Source organism: Rhinopithecus bieti, unplaced genomic scaffold (genome assembly GCF_001698545.2).
Source record: "Rhinopithecus bieti isolate Rb0 unplaced genomic scaffold, ASM169854v2 scaffold_26546, whole genome shotgun sequence".
NCBI classification, from domain to species: domain Eukaryota; kingdom Metazoa; phylum Chordata; class Mammalia; order Primates; family Cercopithecidae; genus Rhinopithecus; species Rhinopithecus bieti.
The window spans coordinates 1,078,408-1,104,750 of record NW_016812367.1 but is presented as its reverse complement, the minus strand read 5'-3'; the positions used below and the strand labels follow the sequence as shown (position 1 = coordinate 1,104,750).

Genomic DNA, 26,343 nt, shown 5'->3' with positions numbered 1-26,343 from the left:
CTCCTTCCAGCCCCAACCCCAGCCCTGTCCCCCCCCCCCCACGCCCACCCCCCGTCCCAATCCGGTCCCGCCCCACCCATTGCTTCATTGATCTCCATTCCTGGTGCGTCCCACCCCATGTTAAACCCATTTTCATCCCAACCCAGGTCACACACCAGCCCACCCCTGGCCCGTCTCCTCTGAGAGGTCCATGCCTAGTCTATCCCATCATATCCACTGCCATCTGCATCCCACCCTCAAATCCAACCCAGTTCCTTTCCCATCCCAGCTTCAGCCCCATGCTTAGCACTTCCCCCCCCCCCCAACATTTCTCACGGCAACCTCTTCAGTCCAGCCCATCCCAGTCTCATCCTGATCCCAGTTCCCAATTCCCAACCACAGTCCCCCATCTCGGCTCTATGACCAGTTATTCCAGGCCATTCTCAGCCCCTACCCGGCTCATTATCCCTCCATTCCAGGCCTCTCCTCCCCTCCAAGCCTGTGCCCTCTGAGATGGGGCTAGCTAGGAAATCCTTTGCGTTCTCTCCCAAGCCTCAGGCATCCCAGAGGAGTCCCAAGTAGAGTACCGGAAGCAGCATCTAACCCCAGACTCCCAGGGCAGGGCTCCTGCAAGGACGCTCAGGGCCAGCCTCTTGGCACCTTTATCTTCTAAAACTCTAAGCACAGAAGGGGAAGGGGCCTCAGAAAAGTCCCCTGCAAGGGAGTGGACACCATGCCAGGGCCTCTCAGAACTCCGTTCCTTGCTGGGTTAGGACCATGAAACCGTCCACAGTGCTCAGTGGACCACAGCAAAGTCTCCAACCTCGACCTCCCTGAGCAAACTTCACCTGGTCCCATCCGCACCACGGAGGAGGAGGTGGTTCTAGCCGGGCCTCCGAGTTCTGCGTTGGGTAACTGGTTATGCCAAGAGGAGAGCAGTGCTGCCTATGTGGCAGTGGTTCCTGGTGCTCTGGAGTTGGGAGAACCCTCTTAAAACTCAAAATGTGGCCGGGCGCGGTGGCTCAAGCCTGTAATCCCAGCACTTTGGGAGGCCGAGACGGGCGGATCACGAGGTCAGGAGTTTGAGACCATCCTGGCTAACACGGTGAAACCCCGTCTCTACTGAAAATACAAAAGCTAGCCGGGCGAGGTGGCTGCCGCCTGTAGTCCCAGCTACTCGGGAGGCTGAGGCAGGAGAATCGCGTAAACCCGGGAGGTGGAGCTTGCAGCAAGCTGAGATCCCGCCACTGCACTCCAGCCCAGGCGACAGAGCAAGACTCCGTCTCAAAAAAAAAAAAAAAAAAAAAAAAAAAAAAACTCAAAATGTTCACAGTCCCTGCCTTGGGAAGTCAGTGCCCACTATGTCTAGGGACCACTGGCCGTGGCAGTTTCTCCATGGCCCCCACTAGAGTGAGGCCCAGGCAGGGAGAGACCCAGGCCCTGTGCCCTAGACTAACTGGCCAGTAGGTGTGGTTGGCATGCAGTGGGGATCCCTAAGGGAGTGGGTGACACAGGGTGGGAAAGGGAAGTGGGGAGAGCCATGGGGGACAGGGCTTCAGCCATCCCCCACCCTGAGGCATAAAGAGCAGAATTCTGGGGAGGAGGGAGCCGGGGAGGGGCAGACAGATGGCTGGCCATGAGCATCTGTGGCCTCAGCCTCTTCCAACTTCCTTTGACTTGTCCTAGCTCACAGCTCCTCACCAACCCCCCATCCCCCCACCCCCCAGCCTCCTGCACACTCAATTTTGCATCCAAAAAACAGAAGCCCTAAATGCATCTAAGCTCTTCCTTCCTAAAATTTCTGCCTCCCCACCACCCACCTACAAACTCTCCAGCCACGCCCACTCTCACCTCTTGCCATCAACATTTTTAAATAAACTTTCTATTTTAGAACAGTGTTAGATTTACAGAAAAGTTACAAAGATAGTATAGAGAGTTCCTATACACCCTGCACTCAGTTTTCCCTATTTTCAGGGAAGCAAGGGTGTTCCCTGCTGGCATGCCCTAGAGCCCACTCCTCTGGTCTCTGCACCCATCACCCTTCCATGTTATCTTCATCTCCTCATTTCTATAGGATGCAGACAGACATCTGTCCTCTGTCTCCTCCTCCCTGCATTTTCTCTGGCACTGCTCTGGCTAAGGTCACCAGTGACCCCTGACTTGCCAAATTCAGTGGACCCATAGTTCTCAGTTGCCCTGACCGGGGGCGTGGGTGGCCACTGGTCACTGTTCTCTGAGAACCTGCCTCCTTTCAGCTGCCGTTGCCCCTGAGGCCCACACACTCAGCCTTGGTGGGTGGGCGGCTGGTGGGTTCCTCCCATCAGGACTTCGTGTCTACCACCCCCAAACCGATCACCCTTCAAGTCGCTGACAGGTCGGTCTCTCCCACCCCCAGAGCATAAGCTCCCCACACACACACTGGGAGGCTGGGCCAATGACTTCAATGACTTCTGGATCCCCAGAGTGGAAAAGACGAGACAAGGGAGGACTGAGATCCAGAAACCGGGCCTTTGCTGTGTGACCTTGGCTGAAACACTTCCCCTCTCTGAGTTTCCTTTTGATAACCTGTTGTGAGAATACAATGGGCCTGGATGGAGGCTTAGAAAGGAGAACCCCCTCCCTTCCTCCTCATAGCCCCGCCCTCCTCCCTCCACCCCCACTTTCCTGTTCTGTGCTCCCCCACACCTCTCAGGGAAGGTTTTAGGGCTGAGGAGAGGCTGCAAGACTTTTTCAGCAAGAGCTGGTGGAGTCTCCTCTGGCCTCTTCCAACCTCTGCAAGATCCCACCAAGCACACATTCAGATTGCCCCTTCCACAAAGCACATGGCTCTCCCCAGGTATCTGCCCCTGGCGCCGGGCCAGCCACGTTCATTCACGTTAGCTCTGCTCCTGAGGAGTCTATTGCTAATAGTGTGACCTTGAGCTTGCTGCCTGACCTATCTTGAATCACTCATCTTCAGCTATAATCTGGGGATGATAGTGACGGTACCTACCTCCTAGGGTCAGTTTGAGGATTTTCAAAAAGTATCTAGAAAGTGATTAAAATGGGAACAGTACATAGTAGGTGCTGTCAGTGTGTTGATTGTTATTATTATTATTTTACAGGTGGGAAAACCGAGGCCCAGAGACTCAGTGACTTGCCCGGAGACACACAGCTGGTGAGTGGCAAAGTCTGAATGGGAACCCAGGTCTGTCCCAGGTCATTTCAGCACCCCACATACCCTCCATTGTAGCACCCCTATTTCTGCATGCAGGGGTGAAGTGGGCTGGAGTCTGGTCAGAAGTTCCAGGCGCTCCAGCTCTGAGGTCTGGGAGTGGAGTCAGGGGCAGGGCCCTGGGCATGAGGGGAGGAAGTGCCGTGGACATCCCTGCCAGGCCTGTTCCACATCCCATTTTCTGGCAGATTTTCCACTTTCAGCTCTAAACCGGAGTATGTCATCCAAGCCAGGAAGGGTCAGACCCACTGACTACTTCAGAGACAGACACATGACCCAAGTTAGTCCAATGGGCATGGGCCCTGGGACTTTCGCTGGTGCCATTAAGAAAGGCTCCCTTGCGGCCGGGCGCGGTGGCTCACGCCTGTAATCCCAACACTTTGGGAGGCCGAGGTGGGCGGATCACGAGGTCAGGAGTTCGAGGCCATCCTGGCTAACACGGTGAAACTCCATCTCTATTAAAAATACAAAAACAAGGCCGGGCACGGTGGCTCAAGCCTGTAATCCCAGCACTTTGGGAGGCCGAGACGGGTGGATCACGAGGTCAGGAGATCGAGACCATCCTGGCTAACACGGTGAAACCCCGTCTCTACTAAAAAATACAAAAAACTAACCGGGCGACGTGGCGGGCGCCTGTAGTCCCAGCTACTTGGGAGGCTGAGGCAGGAGAATGGCGTAAACCCGGGAGGCAGAATGGCGTAAACCCGGGAGGCAGAATGGCGTAAACCCGGCTCACTGCAAGTGAGCCGAGATCGTGCCACTGCACTCCAGCCTGGGCGACAGAGCGAGACTCCGTCTCAAAAAAAAAATACAAAAACAAAATTGGCCGGGTGTGGTGGCGGGCGCCTGTAGTCCCAGCTACTCAGGAGGCGGAGGCAGGAGAATGGCGTGACCCGGGAGGCGGAGCTTGCAGTGAGCCAGGATTGCACCACTGCACTCCAGCCTGGGAGACAGAGCGAGACTCTGTCTCAAAAACAAAACAACAACAAAAAAGAAAGCCTCCCTTGCTGAGCACGGTGGCTCATGCTTGTAATCCCAACACTTTGGGAGGCCAAGGCGAGCAGATCACGAGGTCAAGAGATCAAGATCATCCTGGCCAACATAGTGAAACCTTGTCTCTGCTAAAAATACAAAAATTAACTGGGTGTGGTGGCACATGCCTGTAGTCCCAGCTACTCAGGAGGCTGAGGCAGGAGAAGTGCTTGAATCTGAGAGGTGGAGGTTGCAGTGAGCTGAGATCACACCATTGCACTCCAGCCTGGGCCACAGGGTGAGACGCCATCTCCAAAAAAAAAAGAAGAGAGAGAGAAAAGAAAAGAAAGGCTCCCTCTGTCCACTGGGGCTGCTGAGCTGGCCAGGTATGGTCCTGGAGCTGCTGGCGGCCATCCTTGCCAATAGTGGGGAGGGCCTTCTGAAAATGAAGCCAGCACTGAGGACAGCAGAGCGGAGAGATGGAGAGCATGAGAGAGGGTCCCGGTAGCCGCCATGGGTACCTGGATCCAGCCAGATTTGAAACCATTCACTTTTTCAGTTCAGTTATCCCCAGTTTTGCTTAAACTAGCTTGAATTGCAGCCAAGAGACCTACCTAATCTGCCTGGTACCCAAGTAGTGGTCATTTTGTCAGTGGCAAGAGACATGGGTGAAATCTCAGCTGGTCTTCCAGTACCCCCAAAACCTGAGCAGGAGAGGCCAGGCTGGTCCTGGGGTCCTTACTGGCTCGGAAGCGGCTCCCCCTGCACAATCTCCCAGGCGGCTGGTGCTGGTTTTCTGAGTTCCCCCAGGCTCTCAGTCAGCGAGCTTGTTCTTGTTCCACCATGACCCCCGGATCCCTGGTCCCCTCCCCTCCTTCCTTTAAGGCCTCAGTTGGGAGGGGTTCTTCTTCCACTCTCAGGGTCAGCTTTGGATTTAGGCAGACTCGAGTTCAAAGGTTGACCTGCGGCCAGCCCTTTAGCCAGGGCCTCAGCTCCCTTCCTGTAACAGGGCCGCGTGGAGAATCCGAGGATGGCGTGTACCTTATGTGTGTACCAAGGCCATGTGGGGCCCCGCACTGAAGAGGCAGTAGCAGAATCATGAGTGCCTGCCTCCATACTCCGGCAAAACGGTCCCTCACCCTCTACCGCCTCCCTCCCTGCTGATCCAAATGAGCTCAAGCAGTTCTGAGTTGGGAATTGCTTGAACCCAGGAGGCAGAGGTTGTGGTGAGCTTGCCTGCTGCCTCTCCAGTTGCCCACGCGGCCCCCTGCCATGGTCTCTGCCCCCTCCAAGGGTGCTAATGGGCTTCCCTGCCTGGCACGAGGACATTCACTTCCCAGTCCCCATGGCCTCCACCCGCACAGCCTTGCACCCCAGCTTTGGAACACTGTGATCTTTGCAGCTTGTGGTTGCTATTATTATTTTTTTGAGACAGAGTCTCACTCTTGTCACCCAGGCTGGAGTCCAGTGGCGCAATCTCGGCTCACCACAACCTCTGCCTCCTGGGTTCAAGCAATTCTCCTGCCTCAGACTCCTGAGTAGCTGGGATTATAGGTGCCCGCCACCACGCCTGGCTAATTTTTGTATTTTTAGTAGAGATGAGGTTTCACCACGTTGGGCAGGCTGGTCTTGAACTCCTGACCTCAGGTGATCCGCCCATCTCGGCCTTCCAAAGTGCTGGGATTACAGGTGTGAGCCACTGTGCCCAGATGCTATTACTCTACAGATGGGAAAGCCAAGGCTCAAAGAGGGGCAGTGTCTTGCCCAAAGGCACACAGCTGGTGGAGTGGCAAAGTCTGGATAGGAGCCCAGGTGATGGGGGACGCATGACAGGAGCTGGGGAGTGCTGGCGGGTCAGCGGGGAACACTCTGGCCTTTGATCTTTGGAGTGGCAGGCCAGGCCATTCCTGGGTGACTCTGTACAAGTCACTGTTCTTCTCTGAGCCTCAGTACCCTCATCTGAAACATGCCTTTAATAATGTATTCTCAAAGGTGTTATGATGATTAAATGACATGTGATTGCATCACACCTACAGAGTGAGGGTGGCTATTTCAAGGAGGTGCCTGGTACCTGCTCCTGCCCCACTCTAGGCTAGCTCTGGCTCCACGGTTCCGCATATGCCCCTGCCCTCCACCCCACTCTCTCCTTACAGCCCCCTCCCAACTTCTCCCATCTTCTACCACCATCCTCCAGCAGATGCTTCCCAAGCCCCTTCAGCCACCCATACCCTGGTCTCTCAGCTGAGCCTGGCGGTCCTCTTGGCCCGCCACAGCCAAGTCTCTTAAAAGAGCTGTCTGCACTCTCCCCTTCCACATCCTCCCCACCCTCCCGCCTTGTTCCTCTTTAACCCTGGCAGCCGCCCCAGCTCGGCTAAACTGATCTGGCAAATGTCACCTTGTTGTGAAATGCCACGAGGGACTCCTCGGCCTTATCTGCCCGATTGACACTGTTGGCAGCTTCTTGACATGCTCTTGCCTGTCTGGGCTTCCCTGCACCTTCCCTGGAGGTCGTCGTCCTCCCGCCCTGGCCATGCTGTCCCTGCCCACTGCTGTGATGCTGGCGTTCTGGCGTCTCACCTCCTCACTATGCTGGGCCCTGGCTGTCCTCATGCTGGATTTGGCCCACATTAGTTATTTTTCTAATAGGATTAAAAAAAAATCTAATGTAGTTGCCAATATTCAAACACCAGATCTCACACACAAATCTGAACCTCTGGACGCTGTCGATAAACTGGCAGATCTGGCTGCACTGCTTGGCGTTCCCAGACGGGCTCCCGGCTGCAGTTACCATCCATCCTTGTGCCCTTCTTGCTTGTATCCATGGGAACCAAGGATGGACTGAGAGGGCTTCACAGTTTAAGAGAACTGGGAGAGAGCACATTTCCTTGTGGAAGTGAAAGCCACTCTCTGGTTAACATGCGAAGGATGTCCAGGTCGAAAGAAAACCACATCCCACCTGCTTGACTCCGGATGCTCCCTGTGTGGGCCCCGCTCCCGGCTCTCCCTAGGCCGCAGTGACCAGCATGTATGTTGACTGCCCTGAGCCTGTCTCAGATTCATTCCCGAATTGAAGCGGAGGTGAATCCAGACTTGAATCTTCAGCTGTTTCCTGAATGTGTCTCCTAAATGTCCCACAGGCGCCTCGTTCAACAAACACTTACTGGGCATCCACTATACGCCAGGCACTGACATACAGGCACTCCGGCAAGACATGAGAATCAAACGAGGCCAGGCGCAGTGGTTCACGCCTGTAATCCCAGGACTTTGGGAGGCTGAGGCGGGCAGAAAATAAAAAAACATGAAAATAACACACGAAGCTTTGCACTCATTCTCCAGGGTTCCAAGAGAAAACACAGCAGAGACCCTTCTCATCTCTCTCTTCCTTTTTTTTTTAGCGACAGGGTCTCGCTTTGTTGCTTAGGCTGGAGTGCAGCTTACTGCTGCCTCAACCTCCTGGGCTCAAGTGATCCTCCCACCTCAGCTTCCCAAGTAGCTGGGACCGCAAGAATGCACCATTAGGCCAAGCTGATTTTTTTTTTTTTTTTTTTTTTTTTGAGACAGTCTTGCTCTGTTGCCCAGGCTGGAGTGTAATGGCGCAGTCTTGGCTCACTGCAACCTGTCTCCTGGGTTCCAGGGATTCTCCTGCCTCAGCCTTCGGAGTGGCTGGGATTACAGGCATGCACCACCACACCTGGCTAATTTTTGTATTTTTAGTAGAGACAGGGTTTCACCGTGTTGGCCAGGCTGGTCTCAAACTATGGACCTCAGGTGATCTGCCCACCTTGGCCTCCCAAAACGCTGGGATTACAGGCATGAGCCACCACGCCTGGCCTCTGATGTGTGTGTGTGTGTGTATATTTGTTTTTTTTTTTTTTTTTTTTTGAGACAGTCTCACTCTGTTGCCTAGGCTGGAGTGCAGTGGCACAGTCTCAGCTCACTGCAACCTCAGCCTCCTGGGTTTAAGCGATTCTCCTGCCTCAGCCGCCTGAGTAGCTGAGGCGTGGCTAATTTTTGTATTTTTAATAGAGACGGGGCTTTACCATGTTGGCCAGTCTGGTCTGGAACTCCTGACCTTGGGCGATCCATCTGCCTTGACCTCCCAAAGTGTTGGGATTACAGGCATGAGCCACTGTGCCCAGCCCTGGCTTCTAATTTTTTAATATTTTGTAGAAACTGGGTCTCGCCAGGCTGGGCGCAGTGGTTCACACCTGTAATCCCAGCACTTTGGGAGGCCGAGGCGGGCAGATCACAAGGTCAGGAGATCAAGACCATCCTGGCTAACATGGTGAAACCTTGTCTCTACTAACATACAAAAAAATTAGCTGGGCGTGGTGGTGCACGCCTGTAGTCCTAGCTACAGGGGAATCGCTTGAACCCGGGAGGCGGAGGTTGCAGTGGGCCAAGATTGCACCACTGCACTCTAGCCTGGGTGACAGAGCAAGGCTCCATCTCAAAAAAACAAAACATGTCTCACCATGTTGCCCAGGGTGGTCCTGAACTCCTAGGCTGGATCCCTTCTCCAGCCTCAGCCTTCCAAAGTGCTGGGATTAGAGGTGTGAGTCACCCTGCCCAGCCCTTCTTGTCTCTTAAAGGGGACTGGGCCAAGGGCCTGTTGAGAAGACTTACAGATGTGTTGTAAGTCCTTATGCCAAGGACCCCTGAAGAACGAGCAGCCATGGCACACTGAGTTGTCCTGGCCTACTTAAGGCTTCTCTTCAGTCTTTCCAGTCCAGGCTTGGGACAGGAGAGGTGACAGTCCCTCTAGGGTGGTGAGAGCATCAGTGGGAGGCAGGAAGCCCCGGAGTGACGGTGCCACCACCAAGGCCTACAGTCCTCCAGGTACCGGGCAGAAGTCAGCATCCCAGAGAGATGCTCGCTGGCAAATGGTACTCAGTGCCAGCCAGTCCTGGGACAGCGCACCCAGCTTCAGGCCTGGATTCTAGTCTGGCTCATAGCTCAATGACAGCGTTGACCTTGGTCAAGTCTCCCAACCTTTCTGTGCCTCACGTAGAAAATAATTGGGCCAGGCGTGGTGGCTCACACCTGTAATGTCAGCACTTTGGGGCTGAGGAGGAAGAACTGCTCGAGCCCAGGAGTTTGAAACCAGCCTGGGAAACCTAGGGAGATTCTGTCTCTTAAAAACGACAACAACAAAAAAAATTAAAATGAAAAAGAAAAAATGAAATAGGTGATTACAGACATGGTGCAAGGTTGCTAGGAGGTTCACGGGAGATGCGAGCATGTCTGGTATAGGCTAGATGCCTGGCAAAGCTGCTGTCCTTCCCCATCCCTCATCCCCTGGACCTGTCACTAGGTCCCATCTCTGCCATATTACCCTCTGCCCCTCCCGTGCCTGGCCTCCGCCCCTAGGCCACTGCTGCAACTCTTCCTCCCAGCCTCCCTCCTGTACCCCCTCAGTGTCCTGGGGCCTCTTTCTAGAAAACAACACAAATCTATTTCAAACTCTGCTGTGTTGTGCCCTGCCCTGACCTCAAGAGACAGCCCCAGCTCTACTGTCTGGCACTTGTGGCCTCCCAGGACCTAAAGGCTACCCTCTCCAGTCCCATCTTCTTCTGTTTGGATGGCAGTTGGCCCCTCCAGGCCTTTGCTGTGGCCATTGCTGTTTTCCACCCCGTATCTCTGCAGATCCACCCCCAACTACGACTACCCTTCTGTTTTTTTTTTTTTTTTTTGAGGCAGGGTCTCACTCTGCCACCCAGGCTCGAGCACAGCGGTATGATCTCAGCTCACTGCACTCTTCACCTCCCGGGTTCAAGCGATTTTCCCACCTTAGCCTCCTGAGTAGCTGGGATTACAGGCACGCCCCACCACATTCAGCTAATTTTTGTATTTTTACCAGAGACGTTGTTTCTCCATGTCAGCCAGAGTGGTCTCAAACTCCTGACCTCAAGTGATCTGCCCGCCTTGGCCTCCCAAAGTGCTGGGATTACAGGCGTGATCCACCACGCCCATCCTAACTACCCGTCTCTAACCTCCAAGCCAGGCCAGACCAGTGGCGTCCCTCATGTCTGTGGGCACCAGGCCTGGCACATGGGGTCCGCCTGTACCTCTTCCACTAACCATGAGCCTGCCATGTCCACATCATGAGGACCACCAAGATGGCCAGCCCAAGGAATCCATCTTACGCTCCACCCTGCCACGTGACTCAAGTTCTACCCCTCCGGGTGCACAGGGGAACGGCACACAAGACACAGCTGGGTCCAGGTTTATTGTGGCACTGGAGGTGAAAGGGGGCCGGTGTGGCCAGCACCGGTGTGCTGTGGTGGTGGAGGGAGTGGGGTGGGAGGATAAGGCGGGTGGGGTAGGGCCCGGGGAACCCCAGGCTCGGGCCAGGAGCCAGGGTTAAGGCAACCATTGCCAGCCCTACCCAGAAATGCCGGGCCATGACTCCAGGGGGCCGCCGCGGCAGCTGTGGGCAGGAGGGGCTCACACATGGGAGAAGGCATGGCTCTTGCAGAGGGGCCTGTCCTTCTTGGAGTAGAAGGTCTTTCCTTCCAGGTTGATCTGACATATCTAAGGACAGCAAAGGCCCAGTCACATGGGGTTGGGGGCAGCAATAGAGGCCCCTTCCCAGCTTCTCCTGCATCCCCCAGGCAACGAACAGAGGGCCGGTGGACTTGGGGCTGAGGCCAAGGCTCGGGGCTCTCACCGCACAGACGAAGCAGGTGTCATGCCAGCTGAAGCCCAGCGCTTCCAGGAAGCGGTCCCCAGCGTCGATCTTGAAGTCACAGCCATGGCATTTCGTGCCAAACATCTTCTCATAGTCTGAGGATGGGAGCAGAGAGGAAGGGGACCTGGATTCATGCCTGCCCCATGCACCATCCCTCCTCACCCTCATTGGCCAGCGGGTACCTCGCTCGCAGTAGGGCACGCCCTCCTCCATGTAGAAGGCCCTGTTCCGGATGGGCGTCTTGCAGGCGGCACAGGTGAAGCAGTGCACGTGCCAGGTCATCTTCAGGGCATGCATGATCTCCTGGAAGGAGGTGCCAGTCACTCGGCAGGCTCAGGCCCCTCCCGCCCTCCCCTGGGTCACAGGAACACAGGACAGCTGGCCGCGGGCCCTGTTCCTTCTCATAGTAAATGCTACATCTAACCATTCAGGACTCCCATGCCTCCATCTCCAACTCCAAGGTCTCTGAGTGGACATCCACTGCGCCTTCAGACCTGCCATGTCCAGTACTCAGTTCCTGATCCCCTCACCCCAAACCTCTCCTCCCACAGGCATCCCCATAACACGGATGGCAACTCCATTCTCCCGTTTGCTGCAGCCAAACACACCCTCCTCTCACACCCCACACCCCACACCAGGTCCACCAGGAAATCCAGTGGGGCCCACCCCCAAGGCATATCCAGATTCTGAGTGCTTCTCACAGCCTCCCTGATGCGAGGTGAGCCACAGCGATCTGGCCCCTGGGATCACACAACTGGCCTACAGCTCCTCCCTCTGATCCCAGCTGCCGCAGCAGGCCCCTGCAACCCGAGACAGGCTGTATCCCCCTGCATGAAACCCCTTACCACTTCCCATTTTTCCCAGCAAGAACCAAGCCCCATGCAGACGCCGGAGGCCAGCAGGTCTGACCTCGTTCCCACCCGTCTCCCCCACTGCTCTCCTTTGCGTTCTCACCTTGCCTCTGCACACTGGCCTCTTGCCTGAAATTGGCACACCCGGCACGCTCCTGTCCTGGGCTTGACACTGGCTGTCCTCTCTGCCTGGACTGCTCTGCCCCGGGTATCTCAAGGCTCACCCCTCACCCTCTTCAAGTTTCTGCTCGAATGCAGTCTTCTCCACGAGGTCCCACCCTGACCACACGAGTAGCAGCCAGCTGCCTTCCCTACACCACGCCCAAGCACTTCTTGCTCTACTCTTTCCTGTTTTCCATAATGTGATCTAACATTACTTCCAGACAACCTACTTATTGTGCTTATTGCTTACTGTCTGCCTCTCCCCTCTTCTTCCAGCCAAAACGTAAGGCCCAGAAGGGCATGAAGCATCAACTGTTTTGTTAGCTGATCTAGCCCCACAGTGCCTGGCCCTTTGTGGGTGAGTTGACTGCGCTCCGCAGGAGGTGGGAGGGGGCAGAGACACAAGGCGCTGAGCTCTCCCTGGGCTGGGCTGTTCCCTAGGAGCCTTGGGGCCAGCCAGGGCCAGCAGTATTCACCTCTGAAGCAGGCAGAGGGCCGCATGGGGCCTCAAGGCGGCATGAGGCTCCGAGATCTGTGGTTTGGGCAGACCTTGACCTTCTCAAGTCTTGGTTTCTTCCTTGTGAACTGGGAAGCTAATCCCAGCCTTGTGAGGCTGTTATGAGGATGGCCCTGAGTTTAAATCCAGGGATCCCAGATCCAATCCCTGCAAGGGCCACGTGGGGACTGTGTCATACAGAGGAGCACCTCTTCTTCTGGCAACAGTGCTACTGGTTCATTCAGGAATGCCTGCCTGGCTCAGGCTGAGATCTAGGTGTTAAAGTGAAATCCGTTGGGCACAGTGGTTCACATCTGTAATCCCAGTGCTTTGGGAGGTCAGAGTGGGAGGATTGCTCGAGGCTAGGAGTTCAAGACCAGCCTGGGCAACATAGCAAAACCTCATCTCTACAAAAATATTTAAAAATCTGCTGAGCATGCTGGTGGGCACCTCTAGTCCTAGCTATTTGGGAGGCTGAGGTGGGAGGATCCTCTGAGCCCAGGAGATCAAGGCTGCAGTGAGCAGTGATCATGCCACTGTACTACAGCCTGGGCAACAGAGCAAGACCCTATCATTATACATAAAGAAATAAAAAGCAGGAGATTTCACTTTCACTCTGCCTCCTAAGTAGCTGGGACCACAGGTGCACACCACCACACTCGGCTAATTTTCTAATTTTTTTTTTGTAGAAACAGAGGTCCATGCTGGTCTTGAACTCCTGGGCTCAAGCAATCCTCCCACCTTGGCATCCCAAAGTGCTGGGATTACAGGCATGAGCCACTGCATCAGGCAAATCTTCTGATTTTAAATTGTTGGCTACTGATTTTAAAATGAAATAGTGTAGGCCAAACAAGACGTTACGTGTGGGTGACACGTAGCTTTCAGATGGCGCATTTCTGCCCTCCACAACACCTGTACCCCATCTTACATCTACCTTGCAACCGTGCTGGCCCTAGCACAGTGCCACCCTTCTCTTTAGTGAGGTCCAGAGAAAGCAACTATCCCCTGCTCACACAGCCAATAGATCACAGAAACAGATTTTGTGCCCATGTCTGGCTGGCTCTTCTCACTGTCTGGTGTTGCTTGTTGTATAGGAGCAGACAAGGTCACAGTGAAGGAACTTGGGCATTGAGCTGGTGGGAGACGGGGCTCTACCAGGAGTGTGGGTTGGTAGGGTGGGAGCCCAAGGCTGGTAGGCAGATTTCTCTCTTTTTTTTTTCTTTTTTTTGAGGCGGAGTCTCGCTCTGTCGCCCGGACTGGAGTGTAGTGGCCAGATCTCAGCTCACTGCAAGCTCCGCCTCCTGGGTTTACGCCATTCTCCTGCCTCAGCCTCCCAAGTAGCTGGGACTACAGGCGCCCGCCACCTCGCCCGGCTAGTTTTTGTATTTTTAGTAGAGACGGGGTTTCACCGTGTTAGCCAGGATGGTCTCGATCTCCTGACCTCGTGATCCGCCCGTCTCGGCCTCCCAAAGTGCTGGGATTACAGGCTTGAGCCACCGCGCCCGGCCCTTTTTTTTCTTTTGAGACGGAGTCTCGCTCTGTCGCCCAGGCTGGAGTGCAGTGGTGCAATCTTGGCTCACTGCAAGCTCCGCCTCCCAGGTTCACGCCATTCTCCTGCCTCAGCCTCCTGAGTAGCTGGGACTACAGGCGCCCGCCAGCACGCCCGGCCAATTTTTTGTATTTTTAGTAGAGACGGGGTTTCACCGTGTTAGCCAGGATGGTCTTGATCTCCTGACCTCGTGATCTACCTGCCTTGGCCTCCCAAAGTGCTGGGATTACAGGCGTGAGCCACTGCACCCAGCCATTCTCCCCTTCTTGCCTACTGATGGAACCCCCAATTTTGCTGGACACATGGGTAACTAAAATAAAGACCATATTTCCCAGCCTCCCTTGCCACTGGGTGTGGTCATGTGACTGAGTTCTGACCAATGGGATGGAAGCAGAGAGTCAGGTGGCAGCATCCTCTAAGGATGGACGCCATGGAGCTCTGTCCCCTTTCTTCCCCTTCCAACTTCCTGCTGGCTGGAAGGTGGGCATTTTGGCAGAGGCTGAAGTATCATCTTTCTCTATGAGTGGTAAGTAAGCAGGTGCTGTGAACAGTCAAGCAACAAGGCGGAGCCTGGGTCCACCAGACCAGTCCCAGACCACCCACCCCTAGATGTTTTTAGGCGAGGAATAATCTACCATTATTTTGAGTTTCCCACTACTTGTGGTCAAGGTAAAACCTCACTGATATGAACAGCACCATCACAGAGCTCTCTGGCTACCCCTGGCAGCCCTGGCTCTGGATCCAGAAATAAGGAGGAAGCATGAGACAGAGCAGCTTCAGCATGTAAAGCTGGCCCTTCTACCGTTTCACCAGGGCAGGGAGAGCCCAAAGTGGGAGTCATGAGGGCCCAGAGCTTCTCCAGGCTTGGTCCTCATGCTCTTTGCAGCCTTGGGTGGCTTCTGAGCAGGAACATGGTCATTTGTTAACAGCATCCTGACTAATGCAGGGTGAGGCCAGTACCGTAGCCTATATAGGCTGGTAAGGACCTGGAGGGCTCACTCGGGGAGACCCCCAGCCTGAGGGTTGCCCAGCAGCCCTCCTTCCCACTGACAGGCTTGGGCCCGCCTCCCCGCCAGCCAGCCCTACTCACGCCTGTAATCTTCTTCTTGCATTTGGCACAGCTGGGTGCGTAGCGCACGTCATAGCATGGCGGGCAGAAGATGGCGCCCTTCTCCTCGAAGAAGCCACCCTCTTCCAAGACCTTCCCACACTGGCTACAAACAAACTCCTCAGGGTGGTACGCGTGGCCCAGCGCCACCAGGTAGCGGCCCCTGCCGGGAGGCGAGGGCAGTGAGAGGGAGCACATGCACAGGAGGTGGAGGTCTTGGTCCCCTGCAGGTTGACTGACCACCCACCGGGAAGCCTTGGGAGGGAGAGTTCATTCTCCCCATTTTCCACACAGGGTAGAAGACAGGCTTGGGAAGTGACCATGACAGCCATGAAGCTTGCAGAGCCAGCCCGTCACACTGAACTGCTGGTGACAGGAGAGGCAATTTTAGAGCAGGGAGGACCCCGGGAGGAAGGGCTGACGACTGGAGCCTCATGAAAGCTGAGGAGCCCCTGGGCAAACCCTGGGACCATCCTATCCTGCTGGCCTGCCTGATCTACCTGGCAAGAGCTGACAGAGTTGGTTGGGCGCGGTGGCTCACACCTGTAATCCCAGCACTTTGGGAGGCTGAGGCAGGCCTGAGATCACCTGAGGTCAGGAGTTCGAGACCAGTCTGGCCAACATGGTGAAATCCTGTCTCTACTGAAAATACAAAATTAGCCAGGCGTGGTGGCCTGTGCCTGTAATCCCAGCTACTCAGGAGGCTGAGGCAGGAGAATCCCTTGAACCCAGGAGGCAGAGGTTGCAGTGAGCCGGGATTGTGCCGCTGTATGCCAACCTGGGCGACAGAGTGAGACTCCATCTCAAAAAAAAAAAAAAAAAGGGTGACAGAGTCAAGAGCAGGCCAGGGCTGAGGACTAAGAAGGCTCTAGAATCCAGCATGCTGATGCTGGGGGGTGTTTGATGCTGCTTGGCCCCACGGGGCAGTGCACAGAGGGAGGGGCTCTAGGCCTGTATGCTCTGAGAGCAGAGAGAGACAGAGAGCAGGAGTGGGGGGCAGAGGCACTGGAAGGGGCAGGCCCCTCTTGGCCTAGAAAGCAGCAAAGGTAGGGGTACAGCTTCAGCCTATGGTTGGCCCTTTGGCCATTTCGCCAGGGCAGATGCTGCTAGCAAGTGTTGTGGGTAGGCTGGGGTAGGTAGCGTGGGATTAAGAATCTGAGGACCCAGCTCAGGTCCCGACTCCTACTCCAGCTGGGAACTGAATCCTTATTCCCCTCCGTCGCAGCTGAGGCAAGATGGGTGGGCAGACAGGTGGAGCTGGGCTGCAGGATGGGAAAGCCAGGGTTGGAACAGGACACCCACCGGATGACCTTGTGGCACTGGTGACACACAGGAGTCTTGCCATTGTTGCTGCCCCCTCCTGGTACCCCTCCGGCAGCTGCCTGCACGATGGAGGTGCGGTTCTGCAGCGGCGTGGGCGTGGCCGGCTGGCTGTACCGGGTCAGCACTGTGCTCGTTTTGTCTGGGGCGTAGCGCTCGGCAAACGCAGGGTCCACAGCCCAGGGCGGGCGGCTGGTGGGGCTGGGGGTGGTAGGGCCTGCCGGGGCCGGGGAAAGTGGCTCTAAAGGGGTGCCCACAGACCCCAAAGGACAGGGGGTGGAGCCCCAGGGAGCTGAGAGAAGCCTACCACCCCCATGCCCTGGAGGCTGCCCACCCTTGCCCAGGCCCGAGCCCACTCCCTCTCACCAGGCCAGGGCTCCTGGGGTGTAGATGAGGCTGGGGCTGGGGCTTCTGTCCTGGGCACCTGGCTGCAAGATCTGCCATTCAAGGCCCTGCATGGCTGAGCTTCCTGGCATGGCCCCACCCCCCAACCTGGGTCCTGCTGGCCCCACGGGAGATGCCTGGGGGCATGGAAACTGCTGAGCTGGACTCCAGGTCCCATTGGGGTAGGGATGGGAAGGGCAGCTTCTCATAGCAACGTCCAGGTAGCTGGCGTGTTGTCTATAGCTGGGGATGGAGCAGGGCTCCCGCTTCTGAGGCAGCTCTCGGGGCTCCCCTCATGCCAGGAAGCCATCTGCGATGGCAGGGCAGGGCCCCTTTGCCAGGTACCCCCCTCCCACTGAAAACGAGGACGGCAGGGCCCAAACTGAGTCCAAACCATGAAACACCCCCACACCCCAAATGCAAACCAGGTCCACAAAGATAGAAAACAGAGGCAGAGCAAGCAGGGCTGAGAATGTTTATTTCCAGGCCCAAAGCAGCACAGACCTGGCAGACAGCAGTACCATAGGGCAAAGAAGGAAGGCAGTGTCAGATGAACCCAGTCGTGCAGCCAGGGCCAGGCCAGCAGGAGGCTCAGGCCAGGCGCAGGAAAGTGGGGGGTGAGGTAGGCAGAAGCTGGAGGCACTAAGGGGGTGCCCTGGGCAGGAGGAACAGAAAGAGGGAGGCAGAGAGGGCAGCCGGCTGGAGAGGGCCGGGCTACGACTGCACGTTGAGCACGTGGGCAGAGCGCTGGTGGTGCCAGTCCCGGAGGCGGGTGTAGCGTGGGCTCTGCAGCTCCAGGACATACTTTTCCCTGAGGGGCAGAGAGAGAGGGAGGAAGAAGTGGAAGGAAAGAGAGATGGAAGGGAGGCAGGGAGGGAGGAGGGAAGGAAGGAGGGAGGGAAAGAAGGAAGGAATGAAAGAAAGAAGGAGGGAGGGAAAAAAGGAAGGAGAATGGAGAGCCCCAGCTGGGAGCCTCAGGAGTAGACATAGGGCAGTAGCTGGAATGGAAGAGGCAGGAGGTGGGAGAGGGGCTCATGCCCGTCCCTGTACCTTGATTTTTTCAGGTGCTCCTCATCCGGGTCTTGCACTGAGAGGGCAGAGGCAGGCATTGACCAAGAGAGACAGAGGGTCAGGGCTCACGACTGGGCTGGGGGCCAGGAGAGTACCCCCTGCCCTGGGCTGGCACTTACTGAACTCGGTGCCTGTGAGGTGGGCAAGGATGCGAAAGGAACGCGACTGGCCTGTCCCCGGCCGCGGCCGCCAGTCCTCCGTGTTCTCCATCAGCCGCTGCTTGCTGGCGTCTGGGACCAGCGGTCGAAGCGGCTGTCTGTGGGGAGGGTGTGGCTCAGAACCCCACACTGGGGGTGGGCAGTGGGGGCAGCCCCTCCCAGGATTTGGTGTATGTGGGTTTGGGTTACAGTGATGGGAGGGAGTGGGTAAAGGTGAGGCCAGGAGCCCTGCTGGGCGGGTGGGTGAGAGGACAGGAGGGCGAAGTGGAGAGGAGGGCAGCCAGGGTGGGGAGGGGCCGCCGCCCAGAGTGCCAAAAGGAAGAAGAGAGGGACAGGCAGAGGGGGCTCACTGACTTGTCAAGGGTCTGCACCTGTGAAGGAAATAAGACAGATAGACAGATAAAGGGACAAAGGGACAGACACAGGAGAGGAAGAAAGATGGGGAGGGGTCAGAACAGCCGGGGACAAGGCGGCACTGAGTGTCTGGGGCTCAGCTGGCCCGACACTACAACCCAAACCCCAGCCGCCAGCGGAGGGCGCGGCCTCATTCAGAGACCCCTCCCCAGGGCGGTGCCCTGCAAGGCGCCACAGCCTCGGGAGGGGCCCTGTGCCTGCAGCCCCACCCCGGCCACCAGGGGTCGCTGCCGCACGGTTCCGCCAGGCTGGGGCGCAGCACAGACTGAGCAGCAGCGGGCAGCGGGCGTGGGACCACAGGGGGCCTGATAGCGTGGGCGTGGGCGCGGGCGTGGGCGGGCAGGGGCCGACGTACCCATTCTGCTGCAGGGCGATGTCAGCGGGCGGGGGCGCCCCGAAGGGCCGGGCCGTCTTGTTGAGGGAGACGCTGGGTGCAAAGGTGTACCGCGGGGGGTCCGCGGCAGGGACGGAGGCCTGGGCAGAGACAGAGCCGGGCAGGGCGGGCGGGCGGGGTAGGGTGGGGACCTGGGTGGGAGTGGGGCGCCTGCGCCAGAGGACAGCGGCAGCTCCAGCCCCCCACCCCCACCCCCCACATCTGTCTGGAGGCTAAGGGGAGAGGACAACTCAGGTTTCAAGGGGCCCATTTGGGAGTGGTGATCTCAGTCCACGCAGGACCGAGGGCTGACCGAGTGTGGGCGAGCACGCAGTGCCAATGGCGGGAGGCAGGCAGGCGGACAGACAGGCGGACATGCGTGGTGCCAGGACCGTGCGGCAGCCCCTGACTCAACTCCAGGGCCCGAGGCCCGCCTTAGCTCGTTTCTGCCCTCCACTTCCGGCCAGAGATTGGGGTACCGAGAATGTGCCAGGAGGGCGAGCAGGCCCGGCCGTCCAAGCCCACACCGCCCGCCGCCCAGATGTCTCGGCCTGCCTCCTACCTTCTGTGGTTTGCTCTGAACTGGCTGGGCCCTGGAGAAGAAGGAAAGCATGACAGCGGGCTGAGCCCGCGGGGATCCCCTCTGCCAGCGCCCGCGCACCCATGCATGCCCACCCGCATCCATGCATGCCCACCCGCATACCTGCTGAGGCCCAGGCTGAGGCGCTCCCCGCAGGCCCGGATCTTGTTCTGAGCTTCGATGTGTGTGAGGCTCCCTGCGTTCTCGCCATCGATGCTCAGCACCCAGTCACCCACGGCCACTCCGGCCTGCGCCGCTTTGCCTCCAGGAGTGAGCTATGGAGAGAGAAGCAAAGTGACTGAGGCCCTGGCCCCTGCAGACCCAAGCCAGGTTGATGGTGGTAACGCTGCCCCACCCAAAGCTGCCCCACTTCCAGAACCCAGAGAGCTCTTCATTCAACACAGATCTAGGCAGCTGCTGGACACTAAAGCAACTCAGGTGGTGGCACTCACCCGAGCTTCACAATTTCCTCAGTCACACTGCTTATTTATTCACCACCATGACCCTCCCCCACAGTCCAGAAACTGCTATGATGTCCACAAACAGCCAGGCTCAGGCTAAAGCCCAAGTTTTTCAGGAGGACCATTGCCTTTTGAGGCTCCTGCTGGTTTCCTGCCCAGGCCTCTCCACCTACCAGATATGCCGTCTGACCCATGCAGGGGGCGGCTTCCTCCCTGAAACCACCGGGGGCTCTTACGGACCTCTTACCCCCCAGCACCCTGTCAGGGGCCATCTGCAGGGATCTCCTAGGAGCCTTTGAGAGCCAGAACAGGCCCTGTTATCTTCCGGTTCCCTGTGAACACTGCCTGAATGGGGCCTAAGGTGACAGCCGGGGCTTCACAGGCCATACATGGGTGTCACTCCCAAGCCCTCAATTGCCAACTTTCTCCAACCCCAATCCTTCAGGCTCTTGAGCTGGGAGTCCCTGGTTCCTGTGGCAATGAGAGGAGACAGTAGGCTGGGAGAAATGGCTGCCACCAGGATGAGCTGAGACCATCAGGAATGACTTCGAGGACGCTGTGGGCCTCGGTAAAGGAGAATGGGGTGTGCTGCCTAGCGGGTGAGTTCACTTATGATGGCTTTGAATGCCAGAAGGAACTAGGACTTGGCTTTGAGAGTAGAGGGGCCACTGGCAGTTTTAATGTCTGGGATGGGGTATCTCCCAGGCCCTGAGAGGGGTGACCCTGATAATCCCCTTCCAGGCCTCTAGGCCAGCCCCAGCAACACAGGCAGGACAGCTTGACTGGGTCTGAGCCCAAGGGGCTACCCAGCCATCTGGCAAGAGGCCTGGCACTGCAGTAAGTAGGCTTTTGTGAGGCAGTGCTGGAAGACAATTTCACTGGGTGGGGGGCATCTGGGGGGTCCAGGCTGCCAGAGGCCCCAGGAGGCTCCTCAGGTGGGCCAGTGCACAGACTGAGCTGAGGCAGGGAAAAGGGAGGCAAGAGGTTTCAGAGAGATGTCAGAGGGCAGGGCAGCCAGACACAGAGCCTGACAGCACCAGGAAAAGAAAGGCGAGCTGGGCTCAACATGATTTCTTGCTTGCGTGGGAGGTCAGAAGGCTAAGAGAGCTCAGTGGCTCCTTCCTCACTCGCTAAATAAGAACAGTTGCTTCTGTTTATTGAGCACCAAGTATGCTACATATTGACACTGAATCTTCCGACAACCCTGTGGAGTAATCAGGGATTTTTACCCATTTTGCACTTGAAAATGTACACAGAGGCCGGGCGCGGTAGCTCACGCCTGTAATCCCAGCACTTTGGGAGGCCGAGGTGGGTGGATCACCAGGTCATGAGATCAAGACCATCCTGGCTAATACGGTGAAACCCCGTCTCTACTAAAAATACAAAAAATCAGCCGGGTGTGGTGGCGGGCGCCTGCAGTCCTGGCTGCTCGGGAGGCTGAGGCAGGAGAATGGCATGAATCCGGGAGGCAGAGCTTGCAGTGAGCCGAGATGACGCCACTGCACTCCAGCCTGGTTGACGGAGCAAGACTCCGTCTCGAAAAAAAAGAAAAAAGAAAAAAGAAAATATACACAGAGAAGTTAAACAACTTGCCTCAAGTCACCCAGCTAGTAAGAGGCAGGGCTAGGAAGTGTCCCTTACCCTAAGGCACTGTGGGCCACCTCTGCTGAGCATGGGGGCCCAACCGAGGGGTCAGCCCACCTGGAGATACCCTGAGCTCCTCCCTCACCTTTAGTTCAATCCAACTAAATCAACCCCTTATACGGTATGTGAGGAAGTGACACCCCAGAGGGGAAGTGACTTACTCAAGGTCATGGTGAGTCAGTAGAAGGGAAACCTGGCCCAGCCACTCCCTGCCCACAGGGCTGGCTCCTGGGAGGTGTGGGCTGAGCCCGAGATGGAGGTCTTGGGGTGCACAGGAGCAGCTAGCTGGCTCCTGGAGAGGGGGTAGGGGGCGGGAACGGCTTCCCTTCCCAGAGTGAGGAGGGCAGAAAGCACAGAGGATGAGGGGTGTTCAGAGCATGGAGAGGGCGGCAGGAGAGCAGGAGACAGCGCTGGGCGGGTGGCTGGAGACAGAGGCAGGGAGGGGCTCAGGCCAGGGGCAGGGTAAGGCCAGAAGAGCCGAGGAGGGAAAAAGCCAGGGGGCTGGACCCTGCATGAGGTGGGGGTGAGTCAGCCTGAGCAGCCCAACCCCCCAGTCCCAGACGTTACCTCATCACCCAGGCCTGGGCCCACGGCCAGCCCTCACCCCTCCCACCTCCCTCCATCCTGGGGTCAGGGGAGGGGGAGGGGGCTGGCCTAACTCTGAAAAGCCCACCTCACTCACCCATGTGGGCCCAGGTCCAACTCCAGGGCTGGGATCAGCTACCGGCCCCACCCACATGCCGGGGATGCTGACCAGGGAGCTGGAGCTGGGAGTGCCCCCAACAGGCCATATCTGAAAGTCATCTCCATCAGGGAAGAAACTGAGGTTCAGGGTCCCCAGATGCATTGGGCCAGCACTTTCCCAGGGGGCAGGACGCTGGGTAGGTTTTCAGAGCTGTGTGAGGCTGTGTAGGAGGATGTGTGTGGTAGGGCGACCACTGCCCTCACTACCCTGCTGGCGGGGCAGGTTCCCGGAGACCACCATGAAAGGACCCCTGGGAAAAGCCTCCCCTAACCCCCATGCCCAGCTCCTGCAGACAGACTCCACCTTGACTCCCTCCTCAGGCCACAACCCTCTGGGCCCCTCCAGGCTGGGCTTGCCCTGGGCTTCCTGACAACAGCTGCCTGCCCACCCATCGCCTGGGTGGGCCTCTCTGGGCAGGCGGATATAAAGGGCAGGAAGTCCCCACCCCCTGCTGACCCCCAGGCCAGTCAGAGATGCCAGCCCACAGGCTGGCCTCACCCACTCTGGGCAGGCAATTTGTTGTGTCTCACAACTGGACCATACAGCTGGAGCTGCAGCCTGGTGACCAGCTGAGGGGCCCACCAGTGGGGTTCAGGGGGCCAGGCCTAGGCCAGCAATTTTCAGCTTTGCAGACTGCAGCCACTGTTGGCCATCCCAGCGTGGGGCTGCATTCTTGGGCTTATAAGGCAATCCCCCTGCTACAGGGAGGAGCCAGCCTCCAGCTCCACCCCCACCAGGGCAGGCTCTTGGAAGCTGAAGTTAAGCCCCTAGAGAGGAGCCCTGTCCTACACTTCTGCTTGGGGTCATAGGCCACCACATCCTGAATGGGAATGGTGGATGCAGGTCCTTACATAGGCTGGGGAGAGACCCCTTCTACCCACAATAAATGCACACCATCCCGTGCTTCAATTCCAATCCCTGCTTCAACATGGACTCGATGAGCGAGCCCCTCCACCTCTTCATGAGTTCTTCTCTCATCTGGAAAAACAGGATGACGACTGCTATTCCCTGGGCAGAAGTGCGTCTGAAGTGAAATCCTATAGTCGCAGTGCCCTGCCTGGGGCCTGGCTCCAAGCATTGCTACCTCAAGTTTAGATACCTCCTGGAAATGTCAGGCTCCCATCCTGCACAATGAGCCTCCCTCCCGCCCTCAGAAGTGGCCACAGGAGCTTGGGAGAACAGCATCGGGTACAGTGCAGGACTGGGGAAGCCTGGGTGCTCCCTCCCAGTATCCACCTCATTGGGAGTCCTTGCAGCGGGCAGGTACCACTACATCTCGGACCTGGACATCTTCTGGCCTGCTGGCCCCTGACCAGCTCCTGTTAGGACTCCCCCCATCACCCTCTGGAGACTTGAGCACCCAAAGACCGCTGGGGGAGCCCCCTCCCCAAACCTAGGCTCACCCGGGAAATGGAGAGGGGCACATTGAAGTCCTTGCCCCCTTGCAGCCGGAAGCCCCAAGGTGCTGGCCCCTCCAGCACTACCTTGAAGGAATCCATGATGCCGGCTCCTGAGAGGAGAGGAGAGAAGAGAAGGTGAGTGGCCAGCATGGTGGGCGGGCAGGCAGGCAGGCTGGCCCAACTCAAGATACCAGCCTTGGACCGGGGCCAGGCAGGCACGGGCAGCCCCTGAGCACACCCAAGCCATAGTAGGCAGGTATTTTGTCAGGCTGGGCTGGGCTGCTGGCGGACCTCACTTTGGAAAGACAGAAGCAGCCTCCCTTCCCTTGGGACTTGAACGGTGAGGGGTGCCTGAATCCAGGCTTGAGGTTCTTTTCAACCAGGGGTGGGCCGAGGGACTAAACTGGCGCGGCCTCCCCGCAAGCCAGCCTGGAGCCTCGGGCGGCCGGGTGAGTCAGGGGCCGGCTCTCCTCTCCCCCGCCCCCAGGTCCCGGCAGGCAGGCCGCGGCTGGAGCCTGCTCGGACTATATAAGGCGTGTAAGCTGACACTGTGCGGAGAGCCAGCGTAGGGAGCACACGGGGGCTTGGGACACGAGGGGGAGGGGAGGGAGGCGGCTGCAGCGGATCCTTCCAGCCATTCCGGGACCAGTCGAGGCTGCTGGGAGCCAGGGCGGGACCCCTGGGTGCTGAAGAAGGGGAAGGCGGGAGTGGGTTGCGGCCCCTGTGGAGACAGGTGGGGGCTGGGACCCTAAAGCATAGCTTGGAAGGGGATCCTTCCCGGAGCCGAGTGGGGGTGGTGCCTCCCACACAGAACTGCTCCCACACCGACGTGACTCAGTTTCCCCCTAGTCCCCGCCCGGGCCCCATGCATTACACTGGCCCCGGCCGCAGGAAGCAGCGCAGGCGCCGATCGGCCCCGCCGCAGCCGGCTTCGCTGCAGGAAGGCGGGGGCGGGGGCGGAGGCAGGGGCCAGGGCCCGCGGGAGGAAGCACAGCCCGGACCGCGATCCCCAGTGCCCTTTGTGGTCCTCAGCAGGCCTCAGGCGCCCGCCTGGTCCAGCCCAAGACGCCCCGCGCGGTTGTCGATACCTGCTCGGCCCCGCCAGTGCGCTGCTCGGCGTCGGGCTCCAAGGACCCGCGTTGGGATCGGCCGCCAGTGTTCTGACCCCGCCCCCGCAGTCGCCCTCCACTTTGAGCGCGCTGAAGGGGGCGGGGCACCAGGCCACGCCCTCGTCGTGACCACGCCCGCTAGACGATCTCCGTTGGTGGAAAGCCCCACCCAGCTCTTCCGTCCCGCCCAATCACCAAGTCCCGTCGGGCTGCGAGCTGAGAGGCCTCCCGGACCAGGGCCCCGCAGTGGGGCGGAGTCGGGGTGGGGCCGGGGCTGCAGGTCGCCTCATTAGGGAGGAGCTGCCTCGCCCAGTCCCATGCACCGCCCGCTGGCGGAGGGAGGGGAAAGCGGACCTGCAAACCAGACGGACCTGGGCCCTAGTCGTCTCTGAACCTTAGTTTGCTACTCCGAAAAATGGGACGATCATACTTGTCTCGCAGGGCTGCTGCGAGGGTCGGTATCGTAGATGCAACTATCGGGGGCTGCAGGACTTCTAAATCAGAGGGCCTGGGAGGAGATAAGGTGGGGAAGTTGAGGGGGACTGGGGCGTTTAAAGCTAGATTTGCGCAACTCTCTACCGAAGGCAGGAACACAGGGCAGGAGCGGACGCCAGGGGTCCCTGGCCTGCGGACCTTGCCCTCGCTCGCATCCCTGCAACCCCGACCCGACCCGCACACAGTCGGAAGCGCCGCGTCCCGCTCCACCTTGGCCAGAGCGGACTGCGCCCCGCGGGAGGCGTCCTCAGAGTCCCGGCCCCGCGTTCAGCCTGGGCACTAGGGCCCGCGGCGCGGACACTGAGAGCATGCGGGTGTCGGGGTGAGGGAAGGGGCGTCCACCCTCCACTCGCTTGGTGGTCCCGGCCCGTCAGCTCCTCCTAGGACATGGTTGCTGCAGTTCTCCCCTCTCTATCCACAGTCATCACACCCACCCTCTTCTGCATAAAACGCTGTGAGAGTTCTCATCGTTAAAGACCTTCTCTTGACCCCACATCCCTCTCCAGCTACTAGCCTTTAATTCTCCTCTTGAGAGTAAAATTCCTCCAGGGAGTTGTCTGTTTATCGCGTCTCCACTTGCTTTCCTTCAGTTATCTCTTGAAGCCATGCCAGGCAGGCTCTTGTCCACACCGGTCCCCTGAGATCTTTCTTCTCAAGGTCACCTGTGACCTGGAGGCCATCGGGCCATGGAATCCGTGGTGGTTCAGTTTCATCTTGCCCTTCTTAGGGGCAGCATGGGTCCAGGTTGATTCTCGTCCCCCGAAACACCCTTTTTCCCTGACTTCACAGCTTCTCCCTGCCCCACTGGCCCCTCCTCCCCATCTTCCTCTGCCTCTGGCTTTGGCCGTCTGATGCCATCTCTCTTTATTCTCACCCCCTAAGACCCCATACTGTCCTGTGGCTTTCAGTACCACCTGTATGCCAAGGCATCCCATGTTTCATGGCCAGCCTGACCTCTCCCCAGGAACTCCAGACTCCATTATCCAAAACGCTGCCTAGATGTTTACTAGATCGGGGTTCCCAACCCCCTGTTTGTGGCCTGTTAGGAACTGGGCTGCACAGCAGGTGAGCAGCGGCAAGCCAGAGAAGCTGAGTATATATAGCAGCAGCATTAGATACCGATAGGAGCGTGAACCCTATTGTGAACTGTGCATGAGAGGGATCGAG

General features: G+C 57.9%; 1 protein-coding gene across 3 annotated transcripts; it reads right to left on the bottom strand.

The window, feature by feature from the left end:
- Window positions 1-10,375: 10,375 nt before the first annotated feature.
- PDLIM7 (PDZ and LIM domain 7) lies at window positions 10,376-24,772 on the bottom strand. 3 transcript variants are annotated; one of them, XM_017896039.1, is made up of 13 exons: window positions 24,661-24,772; window positions 23,576-23,682; window positions 19,446-19,597; window positions 19,305-19,335; window positions 18,725-18,843; window positions 17,917-18,053; window positions 17,777-17,813; window positions 16,709-16,770; window positions 16,325-16,559; window positions 15,005-15,185; window positions 11,039-11,159; window positions 10,836-10,951; window positions 10,376-10,699 (listed from the first exon to the last, which is right to left on the bottom strand). In XM_017896039.1, exons 2-13 carry the CDS (start codon window positions 23,669-23,671, stop codon window positions 10,613-10,615), a joined length of 1,374 nt encoding a protein of 457 aa, XP_017751528.1. In that variant the 5' UTR covers window positions 23,672-23,682; window positions 24,661-24,772; the 3' UTR covers window positions 10,376-10,612. The 3 variants fall into 3 exon arrangements, with proteins under 3 accessions (XP_017751528.1, XP_017751529.1, XP_017751530.1); XM_017896040.1 differs by lacking the exon at window positions 18,725-18,843 and adding an exon at window positions 18,310-18,326; XM_017896041.1 differs by lacking the exons at window positions 10,376-10,699; window positions 10,836-10,951; window positions 11,039-11,159; ... (1 more) ...; window positions 16,325-16,559; window positions 16,709-16,770 and adding an exon at window positions 17,188-17,537.
- Window positions 24,773-26,343: the final 1,571 nt, after the last annotated feature.

Bases quoted from the DNA above. Each gene is read 5' to 3' on its own strand.
- PDLIM7 (XM_017896039.1), bottom strand. From the start codon at position 23,671: ATGGATTCCTTCAAGGTAGTGCTGGAGGGGCCAGCACCTTGGGGCTTC. The intron at 16,771-17,776 runs GTACAGGGACGG...CAGATCTTGCAG, and splicing joins GAGCACCTGAAAAAATCAAG to CCAGGTGCCCAGGACAGAAG. The intron at 11,160-15,004 runs GTGAGTAGGGCT...ACCTCCTTCCAG, and splicing joins GCAAGAAGAAGATTACAGGC to GAGATCATGCATGCCCTGAA.